This window comes from Falco peregrinus, chromosome 14 (assembly GCF_023634155.1).
Source record: "Falco peregrinus isolate bFalPer1 chromosome 14, bFalPer1.pri, whole genome shotgun sequence".
Taxonomy (NCBI): domain Eukaryota; kingdom Metazoa; phylum Chordata; class Aves; order Falconiformes; family Falconidae; genus Falco; species Falco peregrinus.
Genome location: NC_073734.1, coordinates 12995133 through 13012684, shown reverse-complemented (window position 1 = coordinate 13012684; position 17552 = coordinate 12995133). Strand labels below are relative to the sequence as shown.

Here is a 17552-nt window from a genome sequence, read left to right as displayed (position 1 = left end):
AATCGTAGCTAATCTGCTCTTAATCCTGCCAGCAAACAGTGAAGCTCTGAAGATGTGCCAGAGCTGTCAACGCTTAATATCTTGTAAAAAAATGCCAAAACAACAGCCTCACCAAAAAACAGGATTACAGATTACAAATAACTAGAAAATAAGAATTAAAAATTAAAAAGAATAAAACCAAAAATAGTTAATTCTTGCAGAAGTTTTCATGAGGGCTAGCAAGTCTGTACCATAATTATGATAATAATGATCATAATAAGATCCCACAGATCAATATGTGGCTCCAGACCTGGTGTTACTGGCTGAATTTTGGTTTTTTTGATCATAGGTCAGTTTCACATCCCCAGGGCTGCTGGTGACCGACAGGGTTCACCAGTCTCAAAGGGGGAAAAGGATCCTAGGCCAGGAGTTAGCAGGGCTCATTGGGAGAGCTTAAACTAGATTCCAAAGGGGAAAGAAATAAAACCAAGCTCCTTAGAGATGAGCCTGGGGACCACATCTTGTTGGAGGCAAGATTGATAGCCCAGCTGAAGTGCATTTACACCAATACACCCTGCATGGGCAACAAACAGGAGCTGGAAGTCATTGTGCAGCGGGAAAACTATGACAAAGTTGCCAGAGGCAAGGAGGGTGCGGCAGTGGGGTAGCCCTGTATGTTGGGGAGTGAATTGGTTGTCGAGAGCTGAATGATGGTGGTGATGGGGTTGAGTGTTTATGGGCATCAGGGGGAGGGCCGGCAAGGCAGGTATCCTGGTGGGAGTCTGTTGTAGACCACCCAGCCAGGATGATGACACAGATGAAACATTCTACAAGCAGCTGGCAGAAGTCTCAACATCACTAGCGCTTGCTCTCCTGGGGGACTTCAACCTACCAGATGTCTGTGGAAACATAATACAGGACAGAGGAAACAGTCCAGGAGGTTCCTGGAGCGTGTGGGGGGTAACTGCCTGGCACAGCTGGTCACTGAGCCAGCCAGGGGAGATGCCCCGCTGGACCGGCTGCTTGTGAACAGGGAAGGTCTTGTGGGTGATGTGGTGGTCAGAGGCCATCTTGGGCACGGTGATCATGAAATGACAAGATTTTCTGATTCTCGGGGAAGTAAGGAAGGGAAGTCAGCAGAACCGCTACCTTGGACCTCCGGAGGACAGACTTTGGCCTGTCCAGGAGCCCGGCTGACAGAGTCCCTTGGGAGGCAGCCCTGAAGGGCCAAGGGCTCCAGGCAGGCTGGACATCCTTCCAGAGGGAAGCCTTAAAGGCGCAGGAGCCGGCCGGCCCCATGTGCCCAAAGTCGAGCCGGTGGGGAAGGTCGGCCTGGGTGAACAGAGCTTTGGCTGGGACTTGGTGGGGGAAAAGGAGAGTTTTGTGACCTTTGGCAGAAAGAGCAGGCAGCTCTGGAGGACTACAGGGATGTGGTGAGGTTGGGCAGGGCGAAGATTAGAGAGGTGAAAGCCCAGCTAGAACTCAGGCTGGCCACTGCCATAAAAGATAAAAAATGTTTTTACAAATGCATCAGCAACAAAAGGAGGGCCAAGGGGAATCTGCATCCTTCATTGGATGCAGCAGGGAACATTGCCACGGAGGATGAGGAAAAGGCTGAGGTACTTAATGCCTTCTTGGCCTCAGTCTTGAACAGCAAGACCAGCTTCCCTCAGGGTACCCAGCCCCCTGAGCTGGAGGATAGGGACGGGGAGCAGAATGAAGTCCCCACAGTCCAGGAGGACACGGCCAGTGACCTGCTGCTCCACTTAGACACGCACAAGTCCATGGGGACGGATGGGATCCACCCGAGGGCACCGAGGGAGCTGGTGGAGGAGCTCCATCTCTGCCTCTCTCCATCATTTATCAGCAGCCCTGGCTACCCGGGGGGGGGGGCAGCTGACTGGACGTCAGCCCACGAGATGCCCATCTCACAAGAAGGGCAGGAAGGAGGATCTGGGGAACTACAGGCCCGTCAGCCTGACCTCGGTGCCGGGGAAGGTCATGGAGCAGCTCATCCTGAGCGCCTTCACACAGCACGTGCAGGGCAACCAGGGGGTCAGGCCCAGCCAGCGTGGGTTTGTGAAAGGCAGGTCCTGCTTGATGAACCTGATCTCCTTCTGTGACAAGGTGACCCGCTACATGCATGGATGGGGGAAGGCTGTGGATTTTGTCTGCCTAGACTTTAGTAAAGTCTTTGACACAGTCTCCCACAGCATTCTCCTGGAGAAACTGGCTGCTCATGGCTTGGATGGGTGCACTCTTCTGCTGGGTAAAAAACCTGCCGTTTTGTTTCACATCTCCTGCATGAATGGTGTCATCAGCATTCAGATGCAAGGCATACCACTTCAGGCTCCTCTGCGCTGCTTTCACTTAATTCACCTCCAGCGGGGACACTCAGACCTGTGAAGCCAACTTCACCACCACAGATCACACATCACCCTACTTGGGAAACAGGTTTGTCAAAGTCCATTCTTTAACAAAAAAGATCACAAATGAGATAGGTAAAACAAGATTTTCTGTGCAAGAAATTTCAGAGCTACTTGCTATTTATTATATAGTTCCCAAGTCTCTGGGTTGCAAAGCGTGCCAATTTCTCATGAATTTCACCTGGAACTGAGCAAATATGCATTGCAGAATATAACTCGCCTCTTATTTTTCATACTTCCCTCAAATCTTTATGGAAAATCCTTTCTGATGCAGTCATTTTTGTTCCAGTCCAATGTGAATAGCTCCGGGATATTTGTCAATTTTTCTTGTGGACTAGGAAGACAGACCAAAACCAGCAGACAAATTTCAACATAAGGGAATAGGTGTATGCACCTGTTTGTGTATGTATGCATCCATTCATGCACATAAACATGAGGCAGAGAGTAAGGGGTTGGAAGAAGCAGGATTCCATGAGGCTACTTGAGTTGAACACTTCCCATCAGTGAAATCCAACAAATATGGGCTTCTTGTGCTGCCAAACTGAAATCTCTTCATCCAGTTTAAAAAAACCCAAACCAAACAAAAAACAAACCACAGCAAACAAAAACCACTTTTAAAAGCAGCCATCATCTTCACCACTATGGGTAAGTCAGCCTCATCAGCTTTGTATTTCCTAAGCAGCCAGAAAAATGATGCTTACCAATAAAATGTATTATCCAAAACAACATACACTAATTGAAAGACCAATTTAAGATAAAGGATTAGATTAAAAAGTGAACTTTAATGCCAATGTACTGTATATATTAACTGACTGGAATACAAAACAAAGATGAAAGCAGTGATAAATGGAAACTTTGCTCACAGGTAGTCTTATTTAAAATATCAGCAGATGTGTAAACATACCAGTAATCTTCAGAAGAGGTCCTGCTGAGGGCAAACCCGATCTGGCCCAGCTCCCTGCAGTCAAAAGCACACCTGAGGTAACCGCCGTTTCTGTAAGGCAGTGCCAAGCAACAGAACCACAACATACATCTCTTCTTCCAGCTGCAACATCTTTTGAAGCACCAAACCTTAGCTCCTTTCAAATCCTCTTTTCTTTCTGTCAGCTGCTGAGGAAACTGCCGCCCTGCGCCTGGGGAAGCATGTTCGCACCTTCTCACCTGTGACCATGATGTGAAGCTGCGGGCTTGAAGCAAACCTGGCCCCTATACAAAGAGAAATCAAACATATGGCAAGGAAGCTAAAACAGGTAGCACATCATATATTTACACAGGAATATGTGCTTCAACCTCATTATAAAGGAGTGTATGATGCCAAAATACGTCATCATTACACTCTATCACTCTAGTGTCTTAAAGTTTGCAGGTTTTTGTTAGGTACAGTTTGACTTTACAAATTAATTAGGAGAGTAAAGAAATAAATTAAGCAAGAACACCGTCGGCAGCACTAAGTTCACTTCAGAGGTCCCTCACAGCCCCTCGGCCGCGGCGCTGACCGCTGCGAAGCCATTCGCTTCTCACTCAGGCTTTAGTTCAAAGCTGTGCGAGCCTGGAGCGGCTGGGCGCGCCCCCGTGCCCGCCCCGGCCGCCGCCACCCTGCGCCCTCGCTGCCCGCCACAGGGGGGCGCTCCCGCCACGGCCAACACGGGCCGCCGAGCGCCCGCCCCCGCGCCCGGTGCAGCGGCAAATGGCGTCCGGGCTCCTTCCGCCCCGCCGGCAGCGCCTCCCGGCAGCGGGGGCGGGCCGGGTCTGAGCGGCCGCCATGGTGGGCCCGGGTCCGGGCGGCGGGGCGCCGCTGGAGAACGCCAACCCCCTCATCTACCGCCGCTCGGGGGAGCGGCCGGTGACGGCGCGGGAGGAGGACGACGAGCTGCCCGACACCATCGACGACCGGGAGATTTTCGATATCCTGTGGGGAAGGGCGGCGGGCGGGGAAGGGCGGGCCGGGGGGGTCGGTGCAGCTCCGCTCCGGTTTCCTTAATCCGGCACATCTCATTCGCTCCATTAACGACCCCGAGCACCCCCTCACCCTGGAGGAGCTGAACGTCGTCGAGCAAGTGCGAGTGAAAGTGAGACCCGCGCTGCGACGCGCTTACCGCCTGGCCCCCGCGGCCGGCCCGGCCCTCACGCCCGGTCCCCGCGGCCGCTGACCGATCCCCGCGGCCGTCTCGTCCCGTCCCGCCCGGTCCCCGCGGCTGCTGACCGATCCCCGCGGCCGTCTCGTCCCGTCCCATCCCGTCCCGCCCGTCCCCCGCGGCCGCTGGCCGGTCCCCGCGGCCGTCTCGTCCCGTCCCGCCCGTCCCCCGCGGCCGCTGGCCGGTCCCCGCGGCCGTCCCGTCCCGCCCGTCCCCCGCGGCCGCTGGCCGGTCCCCGCGGCCGTCCCGTCCCGTCCCGCCCGTCCCCCGCGGCCGCTGGCCGGTCCCCGCGGCCGTCCCGTCCCGCCCGTCCCCCGCGGCCGCTGGCCGGTCCCCGCGGCCGTCCCGTCCCGTCCCGCTCGTCCGCCGCGGCCGCTGGCCGGTCCCCGCGGCCGTCCCGTCCCGTCTCGCTCGTCCCCCGCGGCCGCTGGCCGGTCCCCGCGGCCGTCCCGTCCCGCTCGTCCGCCGCGGCCGCTGGCCGGTCCCCGCGGGCGGGGCAGCCGCCTCTGCCGCCGGGCCACCAGACCTGCGGCGGGCTAACGTCAAAAGAGGGTGACTGTAGCCCTGCACGTAGTATTTAAAGAATGTCAGTGAACGTACCTCCGAGCGACAAAGCCCAGCTCCAGGCGGCGTGTCGCACCGAGGCCCCAGCTGCCCTGGAGCAGGGCGGGGTGGCCCACGGGCAGTGTTTGTTTGCGGCAGGTGAATGACGCCGAGAGCACGGTGGCCGTGGAGTTCACACCCACCATCCCGCACTGCAGCATGGCGACCTTAATCGGCCTCTCCATAAAGGTGAAACTGCTCAGGTCTCTGCCCGAGAGATTCAAGGTGAGCGATCAAATCATCCTGGAAAGCAAAAGAGGGGGATTGTGTTGGGGAAAAAAACCCAAACAAACAAAAGGCAAAAAAAAATAAGCTGACTAATTTACAGTGAAAAATAACTATGGCCTTGTCCACATCATGGGTGAGGGAGACGCTGCAGGAAGCAGAGAGCAGCAGGTGAAGCAGCAGTGCAGAGCTACGGTTCTGTGGCAGCGGGGGTCAGGGGTGAGGGGGGTCGTGGAGGGCACGGGAGGAGAGGTTGGTGCCTCACCCCCTTGTCTGAAGCAGGCTTCAGCAGATGGGCATGCAGAATGTTCTTTTTAGGCTTTATTTTATTCTGCTATATACAGCAACTGGTATTGGCAAGAATGTCCTTCTCCCCCTCTTTTTGTTATCGTCTTGGATTTGTCATTAAATAGTTTGAACTTAAGCTTCTAATATTTTGTTGACTTGTTCCCTTTTTATTATGTTTTTTTAAGTTGGATGTTCATATAACACCAGGAACACATGCCTCTGAGCATGCAGGTAAGGTTTTCAGTGCTCTGTTGTGTGGTCGTCTGGTTTTTTTTTAATCTTGAAAATTAGAGAGGAGAGAGATTCCCACACCTGCAGAGCAGGTGTTCAGTGTCTGGGACTTCGTGTGCATCAGATTCTGGGGGATGTTACAGAACAGGGATGTGTCATAATGACACTTTGATACGTTCTGTACTGTATTTTAAACGTCTCCTCAGGCAACCTGTACTGTCAGCTAGTCATTGATTTGCCTGGGTTATGGAGGATTCAGAGAATGGGGAGAGGCTGGGGGGAAACTTCTTCTTGTGTTACACCTACACACGCGTAGCTCCCTGCTGCTGAATCATAAACAGCTTGCTGGTTTAACTTGTGGTAACATGGTAGCTTTGACTTCAGACTGCAGCTGTCAGCGTACTTAGCATCTGTGGAATTCCTAGTCTACCTGAGCACCATAGCAACACTGGGATTATGTGTCAACATAAAATGCTTTAAAATAGATACTGTACATCAATGTTTTGACCAATTTCCTGTGGTGTTTTTTCCTGCACAGTTAATAAACAGCTTGCTGATAAAGAACGTGTAGCAGCTGCTTTGGAAAACTCTCACTTACTGGAAGTGGTGAATCAGTGTTTGTCTGCTCGGTCATAATTGCCTGATGGGGAAATCGTTAGTGTTCTGTTATATTAAACTAATTTTGTATATAAGTGGTGATGCTAGTGTTACACTATACGTACATCTATAAGCAAAATAAAATCACTTGGATTTTCTTAAGTGTTTCATTACTCCTACAAAACACAGTATGTGGGGAAATCAGCTTACAGGCAGCTACAGAAATATAATGAAAATTGACTTTTAAATTTTATTAGTCATTGCATAGGTATGACTTTTTTTTTTTTTAAAGATTAGTTTCAACCTTTTAACCAGTTTCTCACTATCCAAAATTAGTTACAAACTGCATTTTAGAAGTGCATTTTGCACACTCGACTTTTACAAGTATACCAAGCTAATTGGCAGTTAAAATCTTTACATTCATATGACTGTTTTGGACTGCTAATATAATTTTAGCTTTAGATACCAAAACCTGTGTAAATTCATGTGTGCGAAGTTGTAACATGTTTTAATTTAGAAGTCTTTAAACTTACTACTATCTGCCTGGTTTTTACTGTATTATGTTGGATTAGCCAAATATGGAGGGCTCTTTAGATCCCTATAAAAAGTGATTTAAGTACTCATTACTTACGGTAGGAAATGCAGTATCTTTGAGGCTTTTTTTTTTACATGCACCTGCCTCAGTATAGGAGAGAGTCATTCACAGTTTTCAGTACAAACATTTCCGCTACTCTTCCCTGGCAAAGTTTGACAGCTAAATTACAAGTTTTACATTAAATGTATTGAATAAATCTCAATAATACCTAGCCTATGCTTCTGGTCTGGGAAATGTGGCATTTACTAAACTGTTGTCTTTGGCAGAAATTGACAATAGAAGAACTCATTAAGATAGAATTCCAGTATTAATTAGCACTTTTTAAAAGATGGGTCTAATTGTGGACCACCTGGAAAAATAAGAACCGGTTAAAAAAATACTATCAGGTGTTTTGGTGCCTGCACACATGCAATATTACCTTCATTGTCATCAGTTACCTAGTGACTAATACAATTTCTTAAAAGTAGATTGTGCTCACCTGTTTGAAGGTACTGCTTTATATTTCAGTAGTATTTTCTCTTTCTCATCATCCTCAGACACTATTTTAAAAATGGTGAAGTTTATGAACACCATGTAAACCACAGCCTAGTAGTCCAGTTTAGTCTGTGTTGAGCAGCTGAGGAAACTGAGGCAGTGGTGATCCAAATGTGACATCTAAAGTCACATAGCAAAATAGGACAGAAACAAATGCAAATCTTCCTGTGTCAGAAATAAGGCACCCAGTTTGCACAAGGCTTCAACATCAAGCCAACTCTGCAGCAGCCTTAATCTGCTTATTTGGCTTAGCATCCTTTGAATGATCAGTGCTTGCTTGGATGTATGAATGAAACTGTAAAGATAATATTTATGTAGTATTAATATTGGGAAAGGAGCAGAATGACCCAGCTGTTAATGCTATCTTTCTGTCTCTCTCGCTGAATCACTGAACTGATTAGTTCTGACATTGCCAACGTTTGCACCACAAATGAAACTTCAACCATAGCAACGCATGCCGGCAGCTCATAGGCAACATGCTTGGTTGGTTTGATTTTGTTTTCTGGGGGTTTTTTTTGTTTGTTTTGTTTTATTTTTTCTTTTAATAGAAAATTAATTTTGCCCTCCCAGATTTTGGGGAAGAAAGTAATGCAAATATGTGCCAGGGGGAAAACAGAAGGATGACTAAGCTGCCAACAGATTGCTTCAACCTGCACTCCAAATAGAGAAGGAATCAGTAAATTACGCTTTGTTGAATCGCTCTGCTTGGCTTTCACCACTACATAATAATAGTCTTATGTAATTCATTGGGATGTTGGCACTTGGCTTGTGAAGCACATTGTACACAGTAATGCTGAGGGTGCGCTTTGTACCATTTACCTTTTCAGAGAAGCAACAGTATGTAGTTAGTTTTGTTTAAGTTTATAGTATATAGTTGGGGGATGACTTTTCCATTAAGGGACTCTTTGTGGGTTATCAGAGAAAAGGTCTGACTATTTTAGATCTGACATGTTTTTCTGAGTCATGTTTATGTTGTATTTATAAGATGATAGAAACAACAGTAAGGACAAACCACAGTTACTTTGTTGAAGATCACAGGTCCTCCTGTACAGGCTCCCTCAGCTTAGATACTTGCTGGATGATAACGGGCTGCCAGTTCTAGCAAAAATCTTCTGTTCCCTGGTTTTAATGATTGTTAGCTGGCTCCTGCTGTATGGAGATAAAGTGGGAGAAGAAAACATTAATTTGTTAGAAATATTTCTTTTCAGACTTTTATTTTCCAAAAGCTACCCCTAAATTTAGCCTCTGGAATGCTTTGTAATAGGACACATTCCACAGAAACTATGACCCTTTAGAGCAGCTGTGTTGAATACAAACAGCCTCATTCAAGTCCAGGAAAAATGCCAGAAGCAGACATCTGTTTCACATTCCGAGGCTCTGGGCAGAGCCTTCCAGGGGTGGCTGAATGGCATTCACTACTCTCAATCTGCAAACACTACAACAGGCGCTCTCTAGGGCAACTGGCTGTGTTGTGCACTAGAGTAATCTGCCGTGTGTTCGGGCTCGCGGGCCAACACAGTTTGTGCATCTTGGCTTCCACCACACTGCACATACTCGCCTGCTCACACAGTCCTGCTCCCTGGGAGGAAGCAGACTTCTTCCCAGCTCTCCCATGCTGTCACTGCTGCCTAGTACCAGCAATCTGAAGCTTTTGAAGACTGTTCACCCCCCAGTTTCATGAGTGGCAGGGAAGCAGCTCAGCAGCTTTGTATCCAAAGCAGCAACTGAACTGTCCATGGAAGAGCTTCGCACTTTAATGGCGGTATTTCTTGTGCTCCTTTGGTGGAGCAATGTGTACCACATACTGGGAACCATTAGTTAAGAAAAGTTGTTTCAGTCTTCTGTCTATGCTTAAGATGTGTTTATGTCAATAAAGTGTTTTGATAAATATCTCCCTCTGGAGCTTTGATTTATAAACTACATGTTTTACAATGTTTTTTTGTTAGAGCTCTTGAAAACATCTCCTTTTAGCCTGTCAAGCAGACAACTATACCAGTTTCTCTTCCTTTACGAAATGCAGTTTGGTGAAAATACAGACTGAGTAAGTGGCAAAGTCAACTCCTCCTCCCCGCCCCCCCCCCCCAAAAAAAAAAAAAACAAACAACAAAAAAACCAAAAACAAAAACCAAAGGTTTAGTGAAACCTTTCAAAAGTTACTATGGAAAGGTAAGTTATCAGCAAAGAGAATGAAACCAGGGGAAGCTGAAGCTATTACCTGTGTGTTTAAGTCTGCTGATATGTCTCATAACCATTTGCCAGCAACATTTAATAGAAAGCACGTAAAACTTTATCATTCTACAAAACACAAAAAATACACAAAATTTTTACAAAATGTATGAATAGCAGAGAGCCCTCATTTTGTTCAGCACACTTCAGTAGTTGCAGGAGACATGCTATCACATTCTGTAACCTTATGTATTTCTTCTTATCAATTCATATATTTCTTCTTTCAAGTCCTACCTGTAAAGAGCTTCTGCATCTGTGGCGGGTTATCTCCATTCCTTAACTTTCTTTTCTGGATCAAAGGAGCAGCCCTGTCTGCAGTGATAAAAACATCCTGGTGGTTTGGATGGTTGGAAACCCTGCTTTCCCAGCTTCATTCCACATGCTTATCAGGGTCACTGAGTAACCTGCCAGTTGTCTCATCAGTTTTGTTGCTTTTCAGCATGTTGTGTCGGCACATGCAAGCTTCAGATGCCAAGGCTGTCCTCTTCAGTTCAGAAGTTGAAACAGTCACTGGTTCCTGCCATTAGCTCAGCTCCCAGCATAGGGCTAAGGGAGAGAACCGGGCAGAAGTTAATTTCCAGCAAGTCTGTGGAACAAATACAACATGGGAATGGGGAGCAGCTGTTGCATGGGACCTTTGGGAAGGCACAGGAAGAGAAAGAAAAGGAAATGGCAGTGGTGTACAGAACTACCATGCTGCCACTAGCCTTGGTCTGTGGCAACATGGAGGACACGGAGCTTCTATAGTGCTGGAGGCTTTGTCCTCCAAATTGCAGGGGAGATAAGTGAGCTCCCATTACCTTAGAGCAGACATCTCACACACCCCTGTTCCCTACAAGCTAGCTGCCTGAAAGGGAGATTCCCAGGTGGGGCCTGTGGCCAAGGCATGGCTCCAGCATGGCTCCCCTCCGCCCTCTTCCTGTTATGCCGCCCATCCCATTAGTGCCCTCGTGCTCCCGCAGATAATGAGAAAGTCTTTGCTGTCCCACTGCAGGCAAGTCACAAACATCAGGAGGAGACAGAAGGATCAAGAGAACAAGTATCTATGTAAAACTGATGCTTTAAGTTGACAAAGGGAGACATACACCTTGCCAAATCATAAGGGCAGTGCCCAGAGTGTGGGCAGCAGCTGAGCCAAGCAGGAAGACCCAAGTGACTGGCAAGTCATCACTGCCAAACTCTCTCTGCTGGACATGATCCTCACCATTATTTTGATGTAACTTTGAGATGATGGTTTATCATAGCACTTTTTTCCTTAATCTACCCAAATTAGTTTCATCTGGGTTCCCATCAGATGTGTCACATGTGTCTTTGACCAAAATAACCTCAGTAGATTGTCAGGAGCTTGCTTAACCCCAGGATGCCTGGCAGCTTGATTTCTCTACACTTTTGCTAATGGAAGAGCTGGCACATGTTCTGACTAAGGATTATGAAGGTATCTAAGCAGCAATACTTTTTATTTCCCCTGAAAAATGACAAATAAATCATCTATGTAGTCTGCAATGCTTTCAGAGAAAAACAATAAATGCCAATAGATTCCAAATGTTTTTCCTAACAGTTTTAATAGAACAAAACTAGTTTTATTACTGAAAATCAGAATATAGTTTCATTAACACTGCAGTCAACTTTAAAAAAAAAACACGATTACCTTTGAGGTAGACGGAAAATAATTAGAAATGAGTCACATAAATTGTTTCTCTTCAAATTGGTACTAACTTGTTTTCACAACAATGCATTTTAGACATTGGGTTTTGAAATGTAAGTCAATAATGTAAAAGCTTGTCAAATTCCACTTTATTGATTCTTACTAATGACAAAATTGACTAGGAGCTTGAAACAGGAGCTGTTATTTAAACAAGTTCTTCCCCTTCCCCTTAAAAATCACCGTTCTAGGTCTGATCCTGCAAACCTAGAACTTTAATTGAAGTTATACTCTGGATTACATTTTTAGCATAGAAGTGGTAAAGTCACATTTATTTTCATTGATAAGCATATTGGGCCATTCCTAGTAAAGCAACTGAGAGTTAATTTATGTTTTCAAACAAAAAGTAAACATTGTATCAGCTTTAACCTCAATCATAATTGCCTTACTTTAAGTGCATATGCCATTTGTGTGTACACATTTCAGTTCATCTTTAGTCTAAGCACTTAACTCCACAGGAGATGTACTTATGCAGTGTCATGTTCTAACCCTGGCCAGCAACCAAGCCCCACGCAGCCGCTTGCTCACTCCCCCTCACCCAGAGGGATGGGGAGGAGGATCAGAAAGGAATGGAAAACTCAAGGGTTGAGATAAGAACAATTTAATAGGTAAAGCAAAAGCCGCGCACGCAAGCAAAGCAAAACTAGGGATCCGTGCACTGCTTCCCATGGGCGGGCAGGTGCTCAGCCATCCCCAGGAAAGCAGGGCTCCATCACGTGTAACAGTGCCTGGGGAAGACAAATGCCATAATGCCAAATTTCCCCTCCTTCCTTCTTCTTCCCCCAGTTTATATACTCAGCATGACATCATATGGCATGGCATACCTCTTTGGCTAGTTTGGGTCACCTGCCCTGGCTGTGTCCCCTCGCAATGTCCCGTGCCCCTCCAGCCCTCTTGCTGGCAGGGCCCAAGAAACCAACAAGTCCTTGATTTAGTATAAACATCACCCAGCAACACCTAAAAACATCAGTGTGCTGTCAATATTGTTCTCACAGGAAATCCAAAACACAGCACTGCACCAGCTACAAAGAAGAAAATTAACTATCCCAGCTGAAACCAGGACATGCGGTTGCCAAGTCATACAATTGTTTTCTGCATTTTATGGCTGAATAAATGAACACCGTAGTGTAGATGCAAATTGTATACCCATCCAAGTATCATACTAGTTTAGCAGTTGCAACATACACTACTAATCCTTAAAAGTGCAGGAACTTTACTACGAATATTACGAAGATGGTGTACTTTCCTCCGACATTTTAGTGTGATCCAGTCTCCATCCTCTTAAAAGTTTCTTGAGTCTTTCACTGACTACAAATAGATTGTGTCTTTTTGTCTTGCATGCCTAACTGGGCAATCCCTGCTTTGCCACGAAGAATGACAAGATGAAAGAGACAACATGGTATGAATTGTTCTTTGGTCCAGCTGGGAAGAATGGAAGCCATCCCACAGAACAGGCTCTGGAATACACAAATAAAATAACATGCCAAAGAGAGGAAATACATACAAGAAAGCTGCCAAGACTGTGATGTAATGTCTCTGATTAGCTACATTCAGGTCTGTACCAGAAAAAATACTTGCCACAGAAACTGCAATGAATGGAGCCTGTGCTCCCACAAACACACAAAACTTGAGAGGCACTGCCCTTGTCCACGACAGATGTTTTCGCTGGTGCCCGCAGGTCTTGGGCCAGTGCCATGCACGGCCTGCCCCAGCCACACAGGCTGCCCCGCTGCACCCAGACTGGGAAACAAAATTTGAAAGCTCTGCAAGTTAAGTACGTTTTCACATGTACAGGCAAATTGTCAAATTAGCAGTATGTAGAAAAGGCAATACAGGAGAAATGGGAAATGGGTGATAGCTAAAATTTTGAGTTGAGATCATGCACCTGGGTGTGACTCAGGGGCTGCTAGCAGCGGCCCTGCAGATGCTGCTATGATTTCACATGGGTCAGTGGCTGTCCTGGCCAGCACAAACCTGGCTGGAAAACAAGGGAAGATGTCTTCATCCAGCGTCTCAGGGCTCCTGCTGCCTCTCGAGGCTGGAAAGAGTCCCTCCAAAGCCCAGAAACTGGCCTGGCACCTCTGTCATCCTCTGTTTGTTGGGTTCATCACCCTCATCCGGGGCACTGAGGCATCAACGCCTATGCTGTACGTGCAGGATCACATCAGTTTTTTGGCTTGCATTTATGCAAATCCCTTCACAAGCATAAAATCAGTGTTCACTGTTCACAACAGCTCCATTTCTACACATAGTGATGGACTTTACATACAACAGATGTCTTTTCCACTCATAAAATCTCTTCTAAAGCTGACACGCTTTCAGCTGAACTGTGATACAATTTATTTCAGCTGACTTGGTAATTATTGAAGCATTCCATTTTAATTAGGATGATAGTTAATGAGATCTGCCATAAAATCATTCATGGGTTTTAGTCTAGCAATAGAAATAGAGGAATAAATCTGAACAGTATACAATGCATTGTTATTTTCTGTCACAGCTAATCAAAGGAAGCCTATACAGCGATACGACTTGATGGTGACAGGAAGACAAACACATTTCTCCAATTAACTATTTTCTTCTTATACGGCAAAAAAGGCACTGCATCTATATGAGATCATCTAGAAAAGCCCTCCTTCCTGAAGTTGCCTAGCTACATGCTGCTGTTACCTTAGAAGGCTGTAGATTGATCTGAACAATTCTGATGGTGCTGAGGTGCTTTAACAGAGGAGTGATGCAAATATATAACCCTCTCTTTGGCAAAGATTATGAAAGAAAGGGGTGAGTGTGAAAAGAAAGACCCTTTGCATAAAAGCAATTTACTGTACTCATCATATTTTTTTTGACATTAATTGTTGAATAAAGACCATTTCCCCCCACAGCCCTGGGTGTATGAGCAGGCAGTGAAGTCACAGACTTGACGGTTTTAATGTGAGAGCCTGATGCCAAGGAAGCATTTGCCTGGTTCATGTTAATTACTGCTATGAGTAAGTGTAGAGAAGGGAAAAGACTGTCAAGGCCCAATTCTGATCTCATTTCCAAAACTGTAAACAGGGAAAAATGCCATGAAATGTAATGAATTTGCTGAATTTTATTACCAATGGAGAATGGGATGATCACTGAGTCCTTTGAATATAAGTAGCTTTGATGATTTGGAAAATTAAGGAAGTCCACTTAGAATGCCTAAGGCCCAAAGATTTACATTGTAATGTGCCTGTCAAACAAACCTCTGACAGGGAACTCTGCCTCCATGCATGAGACAAGCAGCGATTGAGAGATGAGCAATAATTCCCTGGCACTTCCCCAACATGATCAGCAGCTCAGCATGCCACTGCCTTGCCAAAGATTTCAGTATGCTGGTGTTCACTAGATGTGGAGAAGCTGCTTGAGGGAGGAATAAGATGAACAGGGAAATAAAGTTATTTCTTGCTTGCTTCACTGTAACTGGTTTGGGTGTAGAACGTCTTTGATATGCGTCAAGATTCTGCGGTTTTATCTTTAGGACTAAGAGACATTTAGCAGTGGAGTTTTGATGCAGCTTTTTCTAGTTAGGGCTGGCTCTGAGATTAAGGTTTGCATTCGCCTTCATTAAAAAATATTTTCTTTATAGAAGGTACACACTTCATACCGTTCTATTACCTCAGTCTATGCTTGTGCTTGCTGTGTTTTATCATGAGCCTAGATCCTGATAAATTTGTATTTTTGGAGAGAAAGTGGTAGATAATGAAACGTATTATGATTACCATAATTATTATTACATTCTTTCTCAAGAATAAAATCAGAAAGAACTTTGACAATTTAAATTTGACAATTAAAGTGAAATTAAAAAAGCTTATTTGATTCTAGTATAATTCTACCATAAGAATTTTGAAAGTCTTCATCAGAATATCTTGCATAGCATTAGAGGCAAAGCAGGAAATGAGACATTTACAATAAAAAAGAGATGCCTGTTACTGCTATGATGTAAATGTGGAATTTGCCAAACTCAGCACATTCCAACTGGACAAATTATAGCATCTCCAAATTCCTACACATTTTACATGAATGATTCCATGACATCACTCACCACAGAAAAAGACACCATAAATTCTGCACTGGGTTATAAAGAAGTATAAAGCCTCTCTAATTCAAATTCATAAGTCTTCCCTGTGACTGTAAGGTTTTGCCGCTGCTTCAAGCTTTCATTTGTTGAAATGAAAGGGAAATGGAGTTTTCCCTACAAGGGAAACAACATCAGACTTTATCACCTGAAACAAAAAGGCAGCTACGTTTACATTCTGGTCCCCACCAGTCCCCACCAGAAGCCTTATATAAGGTGCAGTGATTCTAAGCATTATAAATGCACATTTGGACATAAAACTGAAGTTCTCTGTATAAGAAAAGATAGACTAAAAAATCATTGTGCTTTTTTCTTATCTAGTACACAGAAGAGGGCAGCACAGTTAAAGTTTCACTTTATATTGCCACAGGCATTATAAATTGTGTTTCTGTCTACGAGGGACGGATCAATGTCACTCTGCATGCTGGAAGCACGTTGGTCATTTCCTCAGAGGACCACAGGTCTGCTCCTGCCTACCGGTTTTCACTTCAAGGACACTTTTCCTTGTTCACCTGTCATATTCATGGAAACATCTACAATATGATCACTTTATCCATATTTTCAGACCCCACATCCCCAGATCTTCTTTCCTTTGCTGTCTCTGTCATGTCCTGAAATGTAAGCAACACTTTTTGTCACTGGCGCAATCTGATGTACTCCCGGTACCCTCACTGTAATCTCGTGCTACAGTTTTCCAACTACACTTTCCTTTTGCAAGTTTCTGCGCTTTTTTCTGCAGTACTATGTGGAAGATGCCTGCTAACAGGCAACTTTTGAAGACATTGTCCTGCAGGTGTATGGAAGAAATGGGCTCTGTGGGTTACCAAGGGCAGCTTTAGGCTGTTTTCTACCCAATTTCCTGCCTATTAAATCCTCAGTTCCTCAATAAAAGAAAGTTACAGTAGGTCCATGAAAATGTTACTTAATGCTTAGCTGGCAGTTTAAACAGATGCTAGGAATTCTCAGGATTAACAAGGAAAGCAGAAAGCATCACTGTCCACTGTGGAAGTCCATGAGCACATGCAGTTTAAATAATCTGTGTTTCTAATATGTGTGCATCTTGTCCCCTAACTTCTAAAAAAATGTATTAGAAAAGATACAGAGAAGGGCAAGCAGGGATCATGTTTGCACAGGGAGTGACTGCATACTCTAGGTTCCCCAGCCAAAAGAGATAATTACTGCAGAAAGCTGTAAAATCATTACATGTATGAAGAAGACATGAGGGAAATATTCTCTGCTTCACAGTACAACGAATGAGGATGTTGCAGAATATCAAAAAACTACATCGGTTAAAAAGCACTTAGAAAAATAAGCTGAAAAAACACATTGAGGGTCTCTGAACAAAAGGAATACTTTTTGCCTGGCAATTGTATGGGAGGAGTTTTAATTATGTTTATCATGTTCTTCTTGTCCATTCTTCTTTACATACCTGCTACAGACAGCTGCTGGAAACTGGCTGTAAATTGAGTTTGACCCACTACAGCTCCTTTAGTTTGTTATTGTAAAGAGATTCATTTCTCTTGCCAAGAGCTATTGCTGGTAAACAATAAATCTCACATTTGCAATTTGCTTCCTTACCACTATGTACTTCTTAGTAAGACAGGCAGCCATTTACTTTGCCCACTCCTTAAACCAACTGTCTGTTGCAATCTGTAAATTCAGAAACCTTTTCATGGTATCAGACTTCTAGATATTTCTTGTAAAGGGCCTCTGAAATCCACACTAAGGAGTATACATCCCACAGGAATTGTAACGGGATATTTAGCATTCCATTCATGGATGGATGATGTATGTCATGCACATTGGCCATGACAGGTTTAATACTGAAAAAGAGGAATCAGGGGTGATAAAAGAAAGTAATTATGGAAATATCTTAGGTCATGTTCTGATTTTACTCCAAACTTGAAATGCAATA

At 45.1% G+C, this 17552-nt stretch overlaps 1 protein-coding gene across 1 annotated transcript; it reads left to right on the top strand.

Annotated features, from left to right (window-relative positions):
* Positions 1-4096: 4096 nt before the first annotated feature.
* CIAO2B (cytosolic iron-sulfur assembly component 2B) lies at positions 4097-6642 on the top strand. Its single transcript, XM_055818543.1, has 5 exons — positions 4097-4311; positions 4397-4474; positions 5243-5368; positions 5842-5887; positions 6426-6642. Exons 1-5 carry the CDS (start codon positions 4168-4170, stop codon positions 6521-6523), a joined length of 492 nt encoding a protein of 163 aa, XP_055674518.1. The 5' UTR covers positions 4097-4167; the 3' UTR covers positions 6524-6642.
* The last annotated feature ends 10910 nt before the right edge of the window (positions 6643-17552 follow it).